A 19,951-nucleotide genomic window follows, 5' to 3' on the forward strand; every position below is an offset into this window, starting at 1 on the left:
GATGGCCTGTTACATAGATCAGAGTAGATCACAATGATCCCTTCTGACCTTAAAATCTGACTACCTCGTCTGTAATTTCTCTCTACACTACTTATTCCATTCAATGATCTCAAACCATTTTTATCAAGGAAGGTAGGCATCACTGTCTCATTTTACAGGGAAGAAAGCAGAGACACTGATGAATGAATGATTTGCTCAAGGTCACAAAAAGAACGAGTAGCAGAGCTGGAAATAGAACTCAGGTTTCCTGACTCTCAGTCCAGTACTTGTCCACTTGACCACACTGTCTTCCATAATGTTAGCAGGATTTGGGTCCAGTTTCTTACTGTAACTTCTGTGATATTGTTATAAATATACACCAAGCATTACATTTAAATAAAAGTACAGGGGTATTTAGTTCATGGTCCTCTTTGATCACTGAAAAGACAACAACATGCATTACCTAGAAGTCTAGAATTAGTCAGTGTCACTGCTCTTTTGGATGAGGAGGAATATTAATAAGCCACTTTTTCCTGCTATTTCAAATGTTTGAAGAGAATTATCATTTGGGCTTAACTGTATCTAGCCTGTTCACAGCCCAAAGAGTAACTTTTTTGAAAGTCTGGTACAAATTCTACTTCATCATTCTGAAGGCATTTTTCAGATGCAGACACACCAAGCAGAGTCATACAAAGATATTTCTAGAACCCAAATCAAATATTATTTAAAAAACATTTAAAACTGAAATTCTTATAAAGTGAAAAAAAATAGAAGCAAAAAAGGATAAACCTGAACTGATCCACAAGTCAAAATGCATATTAGCATAAGATGTTTACAGAATCTAGGTAGCCATTATTATTATTAATATAGTACCAATTATGTGCTTGGTTCTATACAGACAAAGAAAGAATCACAGTCCCTTCTTCTGATGAGTTTGCAATCTTTATACTATCACTCTACTACATCACCTCTGAACTGGCTTGTAGGATCAAACCTTTTTCTGGGAAAAGGAATGCTTTTATTATCTCATCTGTCCACAGAAACTAATAATCAATCACATATACTGTGCACAGGTTTTATGCCTCAGTTTTCATGATATTCAGAGTATTTTCAGTGGTTTTCAAAATTTTTGTATTGGTGATCCATTTCACACAGCAAGCCTCTGAGTGAGATCACTTTATAAAATAAAAACGGGGGGGGAATTTAATTTAATGGGGGCAAAGGGCTGTCAGCCCCATGGAGCTGACAGCTCACAACTCCCATGTAACCATCTTGCAACCCACTGAGGGGTCACGATACCCAGTTTGAGAATCCCAATATAATTGGAGCCCAGTCAGCATACTACTTAGGCAGAAAACAACACTTTAAGAAAGATCTGAAGAAAGGACTTAATATCTCAAATGTTAAAATACAGATATGAAACTTACGGTGCAATAATGGCTCTAGCAGGTCTTTTTGTAGATTGTACTTGAGAAAGCCAACCTTCTAGCTGTGCATTCAGCTGGGGTCCTACAAAAAGACAAGAAAATATTGAAATAATGAAATAATTTATCACAGTTTAAAATATAACCAAGTACAGTAAGTAATCTTAAAATATTGCCATGAGATTTAAAACCATTATAAATAAAATCAAAGGTTTGTGTTTCAAGAGTATAAAAAATAAACAAGCAAACAAAAGTTATAAAAGCAGCATGGCTCATATTGCTTAAGGTCATGTCAGGAACGTTTTTAGCCTCCAAAACTATAATTACTTCATCATTTGCGCAACAAGCTTGTTCTTGTTCGGTGAACAGAAGACACACACATAATGTGCCCAGAGCCACAACTATCACTGACAATCTCACAAGAGGGTGATGTATACATTCAATTAGTTTTCTTTGTTAATTATCTACTGTTTAGATTTCAAAATGAATAATTAGAACTATGAGTGCTAGAGAAAACAATATGAACAAAAATGTATGTGACCAAAGGCCTCAGCTACCAAGTATTACCGATTAAATATAATTCCAAGAAGGTGGCCAATAGCTATGATAAGTCTGCTTGTTAACGATCCCTAATTGACTATAGCAAACTGTGAGCTAGAAACCTGTGAAGCAGATACCAGGCTGTCTAAAGTGAGAAAATTCCAGACATATATTAAGAAGAAGTACAGTATCTGAAGTTAGTTCAGAGTTCAGTAAACAGCCCTATAGAATCAGTACTCATACCATTTCATTTAATAGTTTTCATTTTAGGGTCCAATGCCACACGTTACTGAGCACCCTTACAGGTGCTGAGCATTTGCAACTTTACTAGCCCTTGTGGGTTATAAGAAATTATTTCAATCAGAGATATTATTGGCAACATTAAGAAAATATGTTTTAATATATTTACATCAGAGTACTCCCTCTTGGTGTAAAATTACTCTTGGGAAACTGATATTTACCATATTATAACACAATGTTCTTTATTAGAGAAACACAATTAACTTTTTAAAAATTTTACTTCCATTTGAAAAATGTTTACTTACTATTGTTACAAATAACACATAATATACTATTATAACAAAAAGAGTAAAGAAACGTATATTTTTTTCAGTTAGTTTACTACATGCATTTGACAGAACTTTGTCTAAGTCACTTTCACTTGCAATGTATTGTACAGAAAATCAGTATCCCCTGTTTCTGTCACAAATATTGGCAGGGAAACTCAGGGACAGATGTAGCACCTGAAACTATTTTACAGTCATTTTTCAAACTGACTAGATTTCAAGCTGACAATTTCTTCGAGGATTTGTTTAGACCTCTAAACAACTTAAATAGTGGCATGCAGCCAGCATGACAGCCAGGGCTTGTCTTCCCTACAGGCTAAATTGGTGCTGCTGTAATTGATGCAGTGGGCATCGATTTAGCTGGTCTGGTGAAGACGCGATAGGTCAATGGGAGAGCGCTCTCCTGTTGACTTCAGTACTCTGCCTCCCAGAGAGGTGGAAGGTATGTTGATGGGGGAGCGTCTCCCGTCAACATAGCGTGGTGTAGACACCACTGTAAGTCAATCTAAGGTATGTCGACTTAAGTTACGTATCTTAATAAAATATTGGAAACAGCTATTACTAGACACAACCAAAAGCCTCACTTCTACCAGGAGGATTACAAGTAATTAATCAACCAATAATGGTGAAGCAGCAGTGTTAAAGCAGACACTCTTGACTATCCAGAAAGGTTACACATGCACTTTTATATTTTTCTCCTTTCACCCACTCTTTGAAAACTATCTTTTCTTGTCACTCTTTCTCCCTCCTTCATTCCACTTGTCACTAGCACTCCAAACAATCCCTGCCACACTCTTCCAAGCAAAACCACCATTAAAGATTTAGTGCTAGTAAAAACTAATTTTAAAAACTATTTCACACAGCATGGTTTTGCTCCCAATGTGGACAGAACATAATTTAGCTAACAGTGATTTTGAAAACCATTCAAGACTAAGCAGTAACGTAGTCTTGAGAACAAGCTAGGACTTAGGCTACAATATGCTTTTTTGAAAATGGTTTCATTTTTTCCCTGTTTATATCAGTTGGCCAAACACTGGAATCTGTTGAGTACCATCAACACTCAAAGTCAAAAGCCTCACAGGGGAAGCACTCAGTAAATCTTCAGGGTTGGGGGCCAATTTTTGGAACCAGGTTATCTGGAGCTGTATTTAAACCAAGTTCAAATATGGTTCAACATACAGTATAGATGCAGCTTTTAAAGGTGCCTCTCAAAGGAAAAATATAGGTTTGTGCCCTCTACATTTTTTTTTTACAATCTCCTTATTCTTTGAGCCCAGGCATATCCAAGGGGAAAAATATACAGAGTCTCTTATCTACATTGTGAATTAACTTGAAAAATATCATGTTTTAAAAACAGTTAACAGAAGGGCATGAAACTGACCAAATGCAAGCAGGGTTTTTTCCTCAGATTATACCTGGAAACTGAATTATTTACTTTAAAAATTCCTTCCATTCTGAAAATTTCTTAACCAGGTAACAAGCAAAAGAAAATTAACAGATTAAAATGCATTACGAAAAAGTAAGTGAAGAGACCAAACCAAACCACTATGCTGCTAATGTCTGTATCAGAAACTAAAGCGGTCACTTAAAAGCTCTTCTGATCCCAGTTTTGAGTTCTGTTTCAGATTTACACAGACAAAAAGTATAATGAGTTTATCACAAGTCAAGACAAGACCTATAGAAGGTTGGGGAAGATCTGGGATAAAAGGCAACACAAAATAGTGTGTTGCTTCCTGCTTCCATCAGTTAGAAATAAAGAAGTTTCTTTAACTGACAGCTATTATTCCTTCCCGAGGCTCTGGAGAGATGGAGCCCCCAAGCAGGGTCCAGGGACAGAACCCTGGTAGAAAGCTCAGCAACTTCCTTCTTCCCAGTAGCTGTTGGGAACAGAGCTGGGCTTTTCACATATTCTCTACTCCCTCACTCAAAAGATTGCACCTTAACATTACAGCAATGGCATACTGCAGATCTCATACTGCAACCTTAACCTCTGTCCCTCCTGCACATGTAGGTTTACCAGATTATTTTCTCCTCTAATACTAATAGTTGTGGATAGTTGGCTGAACCAGTAAAGATTTGTGTGCAGAAGGACAGTTAAAGTGAGGGATGGAAAGCTGCCATAGCTAGCCAAAGTTAAAGTTGTGGTATGTGGTAGTTTTGGTAATTGTAAGGTCATGCATGAAACCTTCTCTCAACAGAAAACAGTAGCTCCTGACTGAGAAGAACTGCAATCAAAATTGCATCAATCAAGCTCTTAGGTGCCTTCATAATAGCCTGGAATGTGAACACTGAAAAAAATTAACTCCTCTTAATGGATTCTTCATTGATTATTTCCAAACTGATCCAATATATGATCCGATTTTATTTTCTAGTGGAGGGAGGACTGCTTTGGAAACAGATCAAGAGTTCATGCCATAAACACCACATATACTCTTTCATTTCCACTGGAACCTCACTTTACTTGTGGTAATAGCTGGAAAATCTTTTGCATGTTACTTAAAAAAGCATGAGCTATTTGTATCAATTTTCAAATTTTCCTTGCAATTAACCACAATTTTAAGATTTTGTGCAGTTTGAGTCATTGTTGCTCACTGCAAAACACCAATTCCTCTGTTTTTGCATGATGAGTAACCGTATACAAAAAGAATTTGCACTAGGTGTTACATTATAATAAGCATCACCAGGTGTGCTATTACAGTATCCAAATTATTTTTCTTAATATGTAAGAAAATGTTCAGACTTGAAAAGACATGCAGTGTTAGTCTTGATTACGCAAGGTTCTGTGCAGAGGCCCTTGGAAAGGGAGCTGTGTGAATAGCAGTAGAGTTTTTCTCTGCCTTGGTATCCAATTATTCATTTCTTGAGACAGAGCTGCTCTCTGGGGACGAACTGGGCACTGGTGCTGGGTAGAGATTCCTGAAAAAAGGGATTGCACTACATGCTGTTGCCTATCACTATTACAGGACTGGTGCATGTGTTATACTTAGAATATACTCAGACTCTGCATCACTGATTTCTCCTGCATTGGAAAGCCAACTTTCAAGACACCAGTCATCTGCTACTGCTTGACAGTGGAGAAACACTGGTGTCCGAATGGAACAGTGCTGTCCAAAGAAGGTGCAACAACCAAATTAGGAATGTCAGTGCAAAAGAGTCAGGAAATTCAAAAATTATGGTCCTCCCACAGATAGTAACATAGTACACAGTAGAACCTAAGAGTTACAAACTGACCAGTCAACCACACTCCTCATTTGGTACTGCAAGTATGCAATCAGGCAACAGCAGAGACACACGCCAAAAAAACAAAGCAAAACAAAAACAAATACAGTACAGTACTGTGTTAAACATAAATTACTAAAAAAATGGGGAAAGTTTAAAAAGATAAGGAAACTGTTACTGTGTTTGTTTCATTTAAATTAAGATGGTTACAAGCAGCATTTTTCTTCTGCATAGTAAATTTTCAAAGCTGTACTAAGTGAATGTTCAATTGGAAACTTTTGAAACAAAAATCATAACATTTTGTTCAGAGTTACAACATTTCAGAGTTACGAACAACTTACATTCCCAAGGTGTTCATAACTCTGAGGTTTTACTGTATTACACAAATATTTTGCATTAGAATTACGATGTTAAATGTAACCCTTGGTACTCAGGGAATGAAACAGAGCCAAATTAATGATGCTGTGGAAACCCCAACTTTTGATTTTTTTGGCAAATAAATTCTCAATCTTAACGGCACATCAAAGAATTGTGAACACTGAATGACCTTATTTATGTAAGAAAAAATTATACTGAAACACACATTTGAAATGTGTACTCTAGCAGAAGTTGCACTCAAAGAATCATGTCATTAAAGCAAGGATAATACACATTATATTACAAATCAGTTTCTTAGAATGTACAAAGCAGTATCATTTTAAGAAAGGTCATGGATCCAATTGAGGTGTTGACTGTCTCAACAGATTCAACCATGAATCAACACATTCACCTGCACTGTAAACCCTAGACACAACAGATAATTTAAGATCACAGAGACATTCAAGTAAAATTCTGACCAATGACTAACAACAGCTTTTATTTCACTGTTCTTGATTCCAGACAAATGAATGCCAGTAATGCATTTGAATAGCTTTGTAAAACGTTAAAGTTAAAAGCTAAATTTATTAAAAGTTGCTAAAAGTTAAAATTATGTCCTAAAGAAAATGAAGTAAACAGAACATTTGCATAATCACTTCAAAAGGTTTTTAACTTCTTTATTTCTTAACCAAATTATCACACTCAAAGCTAAAATGATTGTCTTCACTATGGATTACGGCAGATACAAGCCAAATCTGAAGTTTAAAACAAAGACAAAATTACTCAAGTACCAAGAAAGATTGCAAAAATCGTTAGCCTTATATAAAAGAGGCGATACCTGCCTTGAAGAGCTTACAATGTTTATAGACATGACAAATGCAAGCAACAAAAAAGGGTGGGAATAGGGAAAAGTGTAAAGGTTACAATAAGTTCAGACATATATGCAAGGTTTGCTACGTGAACATCTTAATAGATCCACAACCCTGTGTGTGTGCATTCCCCTCAGACTAAGTTTCCTATAAATGCTTACCACTTTGGTTAAATTATTTGTATTGAAGTAACACCCAGAGGCTCCCGTCACAATCAGCATCTTATTGCACATTACATAGTTAGAAAAAAATTCTGTCCCCAGGAGCTCGCAGTTCAATTCAATGTATTTTTCACTAATGCCATCTTGCTTTCAACCCTCAAAACTCTTATTTTCCTCTTTTACTTCTCTTCAGCCTCCTAGTTCACCCTTCAGTAACAAGAGTGTAATGATTACTTTGTACCAGAGCCATGGGGATACCTAATGAAACGTTTGAAATGGAAGTCTAAGATGACAAGCTGAAGGCTCCCATAGTCCCTGGTCCAGTGGCAACTCTGTGACCGGGACCTACAAGCAGGGCCTTGCATATTCTGCATCTGAAGAATTTGCTATGGAATCCACCCACCCCTTAGCATAGACTTATTGCCAGAGTTCCAACTTTCATTTTATGATTTTTTAGCCATTTATAGTTGTGATCAAAATATACAGAAAACATGAATCAAGATAAATCAATGCAGTGTTGTCTTCATGAGTCAGCAGGGAACCTAAAACAGATAAAAGATGTGTGAATTAGCCCATATTAACTTCTATGGGGTGTTTATTTGGAAACCTGAAGATGACAATTCCAATATGGCTAACCCAATTCACTGATAATTATTTTAGCAGAAACAGCCAGAAAATATGCTTATCCCACAATCCCAAACTGCCTCTGATGCCTACAGGTGCCAACACATCCAGCTTCACCAAACAACTCCTACAATGCAGCTATGTGTTAATAAAAAAAGCTTTGGCATAGTGAAAATGGAAGATGTGCAAACAGTGTAAAACAAACTGAATTTAATACACTAAATAACAGGAGCTCTTATACGGACCGTATTTTAAAACTTGCATTTTAAAATTTTATTAAAGTTGTCATCTAATTTCCAGTCTGTGTCCCCCCCACCGGTCCTGCAGATCTTGCAGCAGAATTTAGATTCAGCTTGCCCCGGAGTTCACAGGACATTGCTTAGAAGCAGACAGCCACCGCAATTTATTCAGAATGAGGTAGAGAGGGGAAAATATGTTAACAGAGCTGTCTGATTTGCTGGAGGTTTTGCATCTCAGGTATGTCCACACTGCCCACCTTACAATAGCGCAGCTGTGCCACTGCAGCCATGCCATTGTAAGGTGGGCTGTGTAGCAGCTCTTTATCACCAGGAGAGCGCTTTCCCGGTGACACAATAAAACCACCTCCAAAGAGAGGCGGTAGCCAAAGTGCTGTCCACACTGGCACTTTTCATTGTTAAAACTTCTGTCATTCAGAGGGGTGTTTTTTCACAATCTAGATGGAAAGATCCAATGAACATCCCCTGGAAAACTGGTGCCAACTACAAGAATTTTCATGCCAAAATAATAGCTTCTCTGCTTCCACCCCGCCCCGTTTTCAAATTTTCTTACATTAGAAAATGAGATGATCTGGCTTTTTCTCTTGCTCCTCCATCCAAGAGCTTTAATCAGCTCTATTCAGTGCAGCACTATAAAAAGCAGGACTGTAACACTTTAATAATGTGGTTTTTACTATAAAGCCAACAGAAAATCACGTCATAACATGACTTCTACCAGGGTAGTTTTTGCAGTGTACAGTCTTCGATGATGCATCTACGTTAACCAAAGCTATTGTAAAGGCAAAGGCTGCATGAAATTTTGACTGGCTTTCTTATCCTTACAATGGTTCAGCTCATCCCTCATCCCCACAGCAATATGACTTATTAATGGGCTTTTATTAATGTATTCTGGGACTCTTCAAGCACCTCTCCAGAGCACTCAGCATATTACTCAGAGCTCATGTGCTCAGATACATTCCAAAATGGAGGCCTCCAAGGAGGGATGCATTCTGGAACTTTAGTGCAAGGTATCCCAAAATTCACCTTCCTTCATTCAGTATCCTCATAGTTGACTCTGACTTGCCAGCAGCGGCAACTTTTTACAACAGCTTTGAATTTTAAATGAGATTACATGGCAATAAACTGTCACCCAGCTGATGACAGCTGGAAAGGCAGTGAGCAGCCAAATCCTGGGACATGGTAAACCAGACATTCCTCCAAAAGCGGACTTGGAATGAGCAGCAGCATTACAGACCAGACATAACGTTCACTATGCCTGCTTTACAGTGACCAGCTTTCCCCAAATGAAAAGCGTGGCCCCACTCTAACTCGATGGCGGTACGAAATAGCATTAGGAAGCTAGGGTGACAGTGAGTACCTTATACTTTGCTGATAATTCACTGATCAGGACCCTTGTGGTAGAAGTAAGCAGACCAGAAAAAGAGTTTTGATTACTATTAAAATTAGAGCTGACCAAAAATTGATTTTGCCACATACAACACACAGACTTTTGAGAACATAGGGTTGTATTAGAGGGCAGACTATGAAATACTTTTCTCATTTAACTCTTGATATCATGCTTTTCCTTTTCCTTTAACCAGTTTATATCAACAGAGACACATTGCTTCAACTACTGTAACACCAAGAGTCACAAAGTGGCCGTATGTACTTCAGATTAGGGATGTTAATTGGTTAACAGATTAACCAATAAGCATCAGTCTTATCGGTAAAGTATTCTAGTTAACATTTAAACTCCGCTGCAGGACTCCTCTCCCAGCCCCACCCCTGGGGTCCCGGCTGCCAGCCCCACGCCCTGGGGTCTGCATGGGGTGGCAGCAGAGCCCCGGGCACGCAGGGCTGGCAGTGGAGCCTAACGGTTAAATGTTTAACCGGTAAAAATTAATAGTTTAAACGTTTACTTTTTTTAAACGTTATTTACATCCCAACCTAAGAAAGGTGGAGATAACTTCTACCGTGCGCAAGACATCTGTGAAAGCAGGTAGAAGGTTTTATATAGGAAAGAGTTCAGAATAAGAAAGAACTACTACCTGTCAGCAGCCTATGCTTCATGAGCCTAGTACTGCTACCAGTGTCAGGGAAATTCACATGATGAGAACAATTTTAGCCAGAGCATCTGTAGAAGGGGAAGAAAACATTAACTGAAATCAAACAACCAACAGAGCTGCTTTAGAGCTATTAATTAAGCTGTGTATTATTTGACAGCAGTTGCCTGAATCCTGATTATGGATGATGCCTGAATTACTATATCAATCATTGCTGAGAAAGAACGGATGGAGGGCACTAACGCTCTTTCCACTGCATGAGGATGGGTCAGTTTTAGTGAGAAAACGAAAAAAGACTCTGCTGCATAATCTGGTCTCAACAGAAATTGTAACATTGCATGTCATTAGAAATTGGGAAAAAATTAAATCTAAAAACACAAATCTGCACTAAATATCTGTAACAATCCCATCTACTAGTGGTGGAAGGCTTGTTAAAATTAATATTTTTTCTATTGGGCTACTGATGCCACCTGTAAAACATAGCAGGGACAACAGATTTGACTTTACTAATACTGGTCTCATTTAAAGTTGATGGGGCCATCTTGAGTAAAGACCACCAATAGGGAAAGACTGATATGCTAGCTTCTGCTTTCACGGCTCCTCTGAGGTACATATAACTGGAGTAGATAGAATAGGAGCTCTCTTAATCCTTAATTTAAGCAGCAGACTGATGAATCCAACAAAAAAATTCTCCCAACAGTTTAGACATCTGAGTTAAATCAGAAGGAAAAATCAGATGCTTTAAATGGGCACTGTAAGTCTCTTTCTCTCTCAAATAGTTAGGTTTTGCTTATTGGGTATGTGGTATGTGTGATGTCATAAACCTACTAGTCTCCAGCAACCTAAAGATAGTTCTAGGAAAAACAGTGCAACCAAGACTTGAACTTCTAATGCAAATAATGAAGCAGAAAAAGTATAAAAAGAAGATTTGGTTTTGGTTGTTTTTAAGAGGAAAACAAGGCACGAATCCCAAAAGTATTTTCCTTTTTAAAATATGCTAGAACATTCAGATTTGGGGAAAGCAGTATAAACCACTGAAAATTTAAAACTTCAAGTTCCAGTTTTAAAAAAACAACAAGTTGTTACACTACAACAAGGGAACCCTTGATTAAAACTGGAAGGCAACAAATTTAATACTAATGAAACATTTTACACAGTATCTAAATTAACCTGTGGATTCTGCCGCAAAATATTTTCCAAGAGTTTAGCAGGATTTTTAAAAGGATTAAACATTTATACTGTATAGCCATGTGAAGCTCTAAGCAATAGCCAAAGTACTGGAGCACTAAGATAACACTACATCCTTTACATTCTGCTTCCATTTAGAAAAAACTTAGCAATCATACTGTGAGTAGATTTGGCTTGGGTTTTTTAGGGCTGTCAAGCAATTTAAAAAATTAATCGCAATTAATCGTACGATTAAAAAAATTAATCGTGATTAATTGCACTGTTAATAAGAGAATACCATTTATTTAAATATTTTGGATGTTTTCTACATTTTCAAACATATTAATTTCAATTACAACACAGAATACAAAGTGTACAGTGTTCACTTTATATTTATTTTTATTACAAATATTTGCACTGTAAAAAACAAAAGAAATAGTATATTTCAATTCACCTAATACAAGTACTGCAGTGCAATCTCTTTATAATGGAAATGAACTTACAAATGTAGAATTATGTACAAAAAATAACTGCATTCAAAAATAAAAGAATGTAAAACTTTAGAACCTACAAGTCCACTCAGTTCTACTTCAGCCAATCGCTCAGACAAACAAGTTTGGTTACAATTTTCAGGAGATAATGCTGCCCATGTCTGGTTTACAATGTCACCTGAAAGTGAGAACAGGCGTTCACATGGCACCGTTGTAACCGGCATCGCAAGATATTTACGTACCAAATGCTCTAAAGATTCATATGTCTATTCATGCTTCAACCACCACCCCAGAATATATGCACCCATGCTGATGACGGGTTCTGCTTGATACCGATCCAAAGCAGAGCAGACCAATGCATGTTCATTTTCATCATCTGAATCAGATGCCATCAGTAGAAGGTTGATTTTCTTTCTTGGTGGTTCGCGTTCTGTAGTTTCTGCATCAGTGTGTTTGTTGCTCTTTTAGGACATTTGAAAGCAGTCTCTACACCTCGTCCCTCTCAGATTTTTGAAGGCACTTCAGATTCTTAAACTTTGGGTCACGTGCTGTATCTATCCTTAGAAATCTCACACTGGTACCTTCTTTGCATTTTGTCACATCTGCTGTGAAAGTGTTCCTAAAACGAACATGTGCTGGGTCATCATCTGAGACTGCTATTACATGAAATACATGGCAGAATGCAGGTAAAACGGAACAGGAGACATACAATTCTCCCGCAAGGCGTTCAGTCACAAATTTAATTAATGCATTATTTTTTTAACGAGCATCATCAGCATGGAAGCATGTCCTCTGGAATGGTGGCCAAAGCATGAAGGGGCACATGAATGTTTAGCGTATCTAGCACATAAAAAACTTGCAATGCCGAGTACAAAAGTACCATGCGAACACCTGTTCTCACTTTCAGGTGACACTGTAAATAAGAAGCAGTCAGCAGAATATCCCGTAAATGTAAACAAGCTTGTTTGTCTTAGCAACTGGCTGAACAAGAAGTAGGACCGAGTAGACTTGTAGATTCTAAAGTTTTACATTGTTTTGTTTTTGGTGCAGTTATGTAACAAAAAAAAATCTACATTTGTAAGTTACACTTTCATGATAAAGAGATTATACTACAGTACTTGTATGAGGTGAATTGAAAAATACTATTTCTTTTGTGTATAACTTCTACGGTGCAAATATTTCAAATAAAAAATAATAATATAAAGTGAACACTGTACCCTTTGTATTCTGTGTTGTAATAGAAATCAATATATTTGAAAATGTAGAAAAATATCCAAAAATATTTAATAAATTTCAATTGGCATTCTATTGTTTAACAGTGCAATTAATTGTGATTAATTTTTTTAATCGCAGTTCATTTTTTGAGTTGTGTGAGTTAATGGAGATTAATCAACAGCCCTAGTTTTTTTAAATGAAACTTTCAATTGTCATCATTTTCTGCACTCATCCAGGAAAGCTTTCTACTCACCACAAGCCAGCAGATTTGTCAAGTCTTGTACTTCCCCATTCCTAACTATTACAAATGAGATTCAACACTATGAAGTGTTTATAATAAAATACTAGTAGATATGCATTTATTATTTTAATTCTTAATACATAGGAGGGAATTAAATAATCAATCTAAGTAAACAGTGCAATCTTGTGGATTGGCATATGACTAGATACTGTCCCTCAATACAGTAATAAGTAGATTTAATGGCTGGCACTGAACAAGTTTTCTTCCCGTCAGTATGAACCTTGGAGGGGAATGGACAACATTTAAACTAATTTACAGACAAAGTCAAATTTGATATATCGTCCACCAGATTATATTGCCTTCTTTAAAACTGTGGCATAGAACAAGTATATACACCCTTCCTTACCTTATACAAGGAAAATTAAAACAATGATTCAAAGGACACTGGGATCATTTGATTAGCCACTGTTTCTGACAAATCCTGATCAGCACAAGTTTTATCTACACAAAAACTAGGATTTGGCCCTGTGAGACAGAAAACTGAGTCTGAGGGACTATTCGTGATGAGCATATATACTGCTATTACAATATATACTTCTACATTACTGGATGCCAGCATAACATATAGATCAGACACCAAGACAAAACTTATATAAACCTAAGATTGCAAGTATAGGCATGAAAACATTAGAATTATGTGTGTGATCTTTCTTTATATCTTTTTAAAATTAAATTAACCTATCCTAGGCTTGAAGTCCTATTTTAGATATGTAAAAAGAACAATAAGCAGCAATAAAGATAAATCAAAATGTGAACAGAATGAAATCTATACAAAGCCACTGAAGGACAGAAATTGAGATGTACAAGTAGCAACCACCACTCTGTAACAGAAGCCACTTTTTGTGCATTCCATTAAGAAGTCCTTCTAACAAGCTTTGCAACTTACTTGCTTTATTGCAAATAATCTTTTAAGTCTCCATTCATTCTTCTCTTCCACCACTGAAAAAAAAGTTAACCAGCACTCAGTCTACATACTTTAAATTACAGAGCAAAAACTCCACCCAGCTCCTCAAAGAAGTACTTCACTTCAACAATCTGCTCTCCTGCTGAAGTCAATGGGAACCTGTACAAGTGAGGTACTACTACCGTGTAGCTCAGAGGAGAATTTTGGCTCTGATAAATGAATGTTAAATATAATGCAAACTGAAAAGGAGTATGCTGTAGGCTATAGAGGCCTATTGTAATAATATTACTGGTTATACCAAGAGAAAGACTATCAACTTCAAATTTAGGGTGAGATATATTAAGGGTTTGAATTCTTCATTTGGGATGTCTCAAAGTACCTGTTCAGAATATATTCAGTGATCCACCTAAAGAAAAGTCTGAAAAATTGTATTATAGTACATGAAACAGTTTGCCATTTTAAGATTATGTAATCTTAAATATCACATTTTAATTATTAACATCATGTTCCACCACAGTGTTGTCTAAGTCTAGAGTGAATGTAAGAAAAAGAATTCAGGAAAATAATGTGATTATCCAACACTTTTGTGATACTCATTTCCACCATTTGCCTGGGAAGGACTTAAAAAGAAACCTGTCAGTTAACATTCCATGTTCAAGGACAGAAACACAGATACGAGTGAGAGATTCTTTTTTGATTACTCCTCCAGGGACAGAAAAACAGGTGGGGAAAAAAAAAATCTGTGGCCTGTCAACCTCCAGGTGAAGAATAGTAGGACATCATTAACTTGTAAGAGCCAATGATGACATATCCACTCTCTACAATCAAGTTCCAAAAAAAGGTGGAAGATTAATAGTAAGAGGAAACACACTCATTTTGCTCAATGTCTTGAAAGTTCATAAAAACTTGAATTTTATTTTTAGGTTTTGCAATATATGAACACAGACTGTAATTAAAATAATGCTTTAGATTAAAGTTTGTATGTGGAAGGCTCCTGCTAGTGGTCACCATTTGGTAAAATGTTGCGCAGCACCAGTGGTACCCACGACCCTACTAGTCCACATGAAGCTCCTCTCCACATTACCCATTGGACAAGACACAAAGTGCTCCAGGGTGCAGCTCTCCATAGGCTCTTGCACATGTGCACACACAGACAAACAGGAAAGAGGTTCTCAAATGGTCTATAAAGGTCCTTGCTTCCAGAAGACACCTCACACAGCCTTTGCTAGCAGGGCCGTCCCTAGAGATTGTGGTGCCCTATGCAGCCCACCTGTGGGGGGCTAGCCCCAGGCCTCAGAGGGGTGAGGCATCCCAGGCCTCCGCCGGGGGGAGGAGACTGCGCCCAAGGGCTCTGGGAGGCATGAGCAGCCAGTGCAGGCAGGAAGGCAGCAGGGGTCGGGCCCCCCCCGTACTCACAGGGCAGCGGGAAGTGGAGCAATCCGGCAGCAGCCTGCTCAGCTCTGCTCGCACGGCTCCCAGGCTTGGGGGAATGGAGGGGAAACCGCCCCCCAACACTCACCAGCGGCACGGCTGGGAGCCGGCGGAGTGGAGCAGGCTGGGGCCGGGTTGCTCCACTTCCTGCTGCCCAGTGAGTGCAGGGCGGGCCGGACCCCTGCTGCAGTCCCCCGGGATGCACAGCTCAGGGGATGGGATTTGGGGGAGAACGAGCAGAGTGGGGGCAGGGCTGGGATGGAGCAGGGGCAGGAAGAGGCGGGGCAGAGGCAGCTTTCCTGGGCCCTGCTTTGTGTAGCCCACAAGGGGCTGGCTCAGCCGTCCGGGGGATCGGGCTGGCCGCTGGATGCAGCATGCAGCTGCGTAGGGCACCAGGAAATTTGGGGCAATTTGATGCCCCAAATTTCCTGGTGCCCTATGCAGCTGTGTAGTTTGTGTATAGGTAAGGACAGCCCTGTTTGCTAGCACCGGAGAATCAGCCTTAACAACCCCTACATCCTGACAGTCATTGACACCAATATTAGGCTTTCTTGAATTCTACTGTGACACAATAACCGTATCACTACCATACCTCACTTTACTGTTCTCTTCACCTATCTCATCTTATCTTTTTACCCTTTCGAATCATTACCACAGCAGTGTTTAGGTACAATGGAAAAAGGTGCTTTACATTACCCTCTACTCTTCCAGTTCTTTCCTTACATTCCTTGCTTCTCCATTAACAGTCCACCTTCCACCCCACCCCCCAAAAAAACCTCACACATTAAGTAAATGCTAAAAAAGAATGAATTACCACCATAAAAGGTGCTCAATCAAAAAAATAAGAATCTTAGTAGTATAGCCGTGAGTATCCCTTTCATTTACACTCCCCAATGATATATCACTACTTGCCTCTTAAGACTGTCAACTCTTCAGGGCAGAGACTTTATCTATTACTCTCAGTCCAGCAGACTATAGGCACTATATACATGTTAAATCAAGTATTTATTAAACTAGAAGGGTAGGACACAAAAGCCATTTCAATGCTCCTCTGAACTATACAGCAGCTATAATTTCAATATAACCCATATTCCTAACTTCCTGAAAAGCTCTCCTCAGAACATTTTCTAAGCTAAACAGTAACAGGCAGCTGAAAAAAAGAAACCTTCCAAACTTTACAAATACACAGACCTCACTGAGGAACAGACTTTTCATTCAGCTGAGGAAGAGGGCTTAAAAATAAAGTTAAGCAATTATAACGAAGAGCTTCTCTGCTGGAATCTGCCAAGATTTTAGCAGCCTATTTAAGCTCCTCTTCCCTTTTTGATACACAGTGTTCCAACTGAGTTGAAGAGACTCGAAGGCTGCAGCTGGCCAAGTTTGCAGAAGACAGATTGAGTCTTATTGAAATATAAACATCAGAAGTGTACAAAGAATGAAAACAAAGGACCAAAAACACTGCAACCCTTAACCACAGGATTAGTCCATACTCAGGTAATCCTAGTGACTTTAGTGGGACTGTTCACTGATATTATAAATAAGAGCTGCAAGAACAAGCACAAAGTTTACCTCTCTGATAATGTTTTCACTGGAGAGTTCGATAGGGTCCATGACCCGTTAGCCAAGCCTGCCTACAAGCATCCACCCTGCAGAGCCACACTCAGGGTGGATAAAAATCAATGATTTTAAAAAAAAAATTAAAAAATGGATTTTTTTTATTTAAATCGGATTTTTTTTTTGATAAAATACTTTTTGAGGAAAAAACCTATCTAAAGATAGTTTTAATTAAGATACATTATAGCTCAAAGATATCTCATCATGGAATAGGGATTATAAATTCTGATTCTATAGTATGAGACAATATATTCATGTAATGTTTAAGAAAAGTTTTGTAGATGAGTTCCAATAGTTCATGGATTAGTGACCCAATCTTATGCAGTTCCACAGGCTTATATATAGTTTAGGTTAATCTTTCTATCTACCCAATGGGACTCAGTGCTCAGTCTAGAACAGGGATCAGCAACCTTTGTCAAGCAGCCTGTCAGGGAAATCCACTGGCGGGCTGGGACGGTTTGCTCACCTGCAGCATCCATAGGTTCGGCCAATCGCAGCTCCCACTGGCTGTGGTTCACCGTTCCAAGCCAATGGGGGCTGCGGGAAGTGGCGCGGGCCAAGGGATGTGCTGCCCACCGCTTCCCACAGCCCACCTGGCCTGGAATGGCAAACCACGGCCAGTGGGAGCTGCAATCAGCAAAACCTGCGGACGCTGCAGGTAAAAAAGCTGTCCTGGACTGACAACGGATTTCCCTGATGGGCCGCGTGCCAAAGGTTGCCGATCCCTGGTCTAGAAGATACCATCAGAGATGCTTAGTTTTGCAGTTCTCAAACTGTGGATTTGTGTCTCCAGAGGTAACATGCTTGTTAAAAGCAAAAATGTTTTAAAATAAATAAATATATAGAGGTGAGAAATAACAGACCTCAACTGTATTGTCCCTCTGCAAATTTGTGTACACAGTCAATCCCTTACGTCTCTCTAAAAGTGAAAAGTTACAAAAAGTTCAATGAAAAGAAGATTGTTTGGGGTGGAATATATTTGGACAAGGAGAAGAAGTCTGGAGATAAATGTGAGACGCGAGGGACATATGCTTGTTTTGTTAAAATATTATATGGTTGCTGTTGAACAAAAATATCCAGAATACTTAATGTTGTTTTAGTTAAATAAAACAATGTAAATGTCTGCCTGGTGATGTTCTCCCTCTAATACAGAGTAACAAGAAAACCCTCCAAATATTAATGATTAACCTGTTGAATTGGAGATAGTTCACCTCCCAATGACTTTATAAATATCTGCTTCAATTACCTTTGGTAAATGAAATAACCAAACAATCATTCATTTTCTGATATAGCTGTAAAACTAATCTGAAAAGTTTTCAAAATACATCACTGTTTAAAAATGTATAGTGTATACCTTCTAAAAATGAAACCTACATCTATCTTTGAGTTGTGAAGAGTATGTATTAAGGTGATAAAAACCAACAAGAATGCATTTCTATGTAGAAAACCATGTTTAAATCAAGTCTTCCTGACTAAAAGAAAAAGGAGGACTTGTGGCACCTTAGAGACTAACAAATTTATTTGAGCATAAGCTTTTGTGAGCTATAGCTCACTTCATCGGATGCACCTTCCTGACTAGTGATTTAAATCAAATCCACCCTGGCCACACTTACATCAGACTCATGTAGACACATCCACAGTGGAGCTACAGCAACCAGGGGAAGGTGCTTTGATTTCTAGGGGCACATCTCAGGTTTCTTAGCACCTCACTAAACTGAGTTACTTTAGGAACTGTTTTATGGTGCATTGTGGAACAACTTGTCTGTCTTTTGAGCTCCTGTGCAGAAGCATTCTTAGTCTGCCAACATATCAAACTAAAAGTACTTCTGGGTGTGCATGCTCACTTCTCTCTCTTCCAATACTGGAAAGGCCTGGTTGCAACACAGCACAATATGTTATTTCTGCTTTTGGCTGCTCTGTTAATGCAGGACGACGCAGATAGAGGGTATGAAACATAGCACAGGGCATTATGGCAGCAACCTGCAACTCTAAGAAGGCAACAAGAAGTCTCAGCCAGAAGATCATGCATGCTGGGTGCATGGCACAGGAGACAGATGATGCTGGTTGTGATTGTTGTGGATTCCTCTTAAGCTGACCAGTGGCCTGTTACAGGACCACAAGCACAGAGTGGCAAGACTACATAATTATGTGTTCCTAGGATGAACAGCAGTGGCTTTAGAACTTTTGCCCAAGAAAGGCCACCTTCACAGAGCCACGTAAAGAGCTTGCCTGACCTTCAAATGAGGGAGGCCACACCAGTCCAGAAGTGGGTTGTTATGGCCTTCTGGAAGTTTACTACCCCAGACTACTACAGGTCTGTGGCTAACCAGTTTTGCCTTGGCAAGTCAACTGTTGGGGCAGAGCCAGTGGATGTGTCTGAGACCATGTGAAAGGTGACCATTACCAGCAGTGCAACCTTTTGGTCAGGCAGCAGTATGGTCCCTCCTCCCTGACATCTCCCCTTTTCTCTATAACTCCATCCTATGGAGTTGATCCCTTCTTTTGCAGCCAAGTCCTTCAGCCAGGTAACATGTTCCTGACCACCCCTTTTGGGATATACAAAAAAGAAAAGTCCAATAATGGAAAAGGCTTTGGATGTCCATAAGGGCTTCAGGGCTGTCTCCTTAGCTTTGGGACTTGGGGACTGTACCCTTGGGTATTTAGGGCCTCCCCTAGATGGATTCCCCACTAAGAGGTAGTCTTTTACTGTTGTCCAGCTTTAAAGGTTGGTAGGAGAGCCCTGGCCTAGCCTTTCCACCAGGCTCTGATGGTGAGCAGGTAAGTTCTGCA

At 38.8% G+C, this 19,951-nt stretch overlaps 1 protein-coding gene across 3 annotated transcripts in view; it reads right to left on the reverse strand.

The window, feature by feature from the left end:
- MEMO1 (mediator of cell motility 1) overlaps positions 1-19,951 on the reverse strand; it is a 48,573-nt gene that overhangs the window by 20,633 nt on the left and 7,989 nt on the right. For 2 of the 3 annotated variants that reach the window (XM_075126983.1, XM_048843650.2), the window contains exon 2: positions 1,407-1,488. In XM_075126983.1, coding sequence (XP_074983084.1) covers positions 1,407-1,488 — 82 coding nt within the window. Of the gene's footprint in view, positions 1-1,406; positions 1,489-10,023; positions 10,061-19,951 lie in introns of those variants that run through there. The other variant, XM_048843649.2, reaches the window with a different exon arrangement.

Source organism: Caretta caretta, chromosome 3, assembly GCF_965140235.1.
Source record: "Caretta caretta isolate rCarCar2 chromosome 3, rCarCar1.hap1, whole genome shotgun sequence".
NCBI classification, from domain to species: Eukaryota; Metazoa; Chordata; order Testudines; family Cheloniidae; genus Caretta; species Caretta caretta.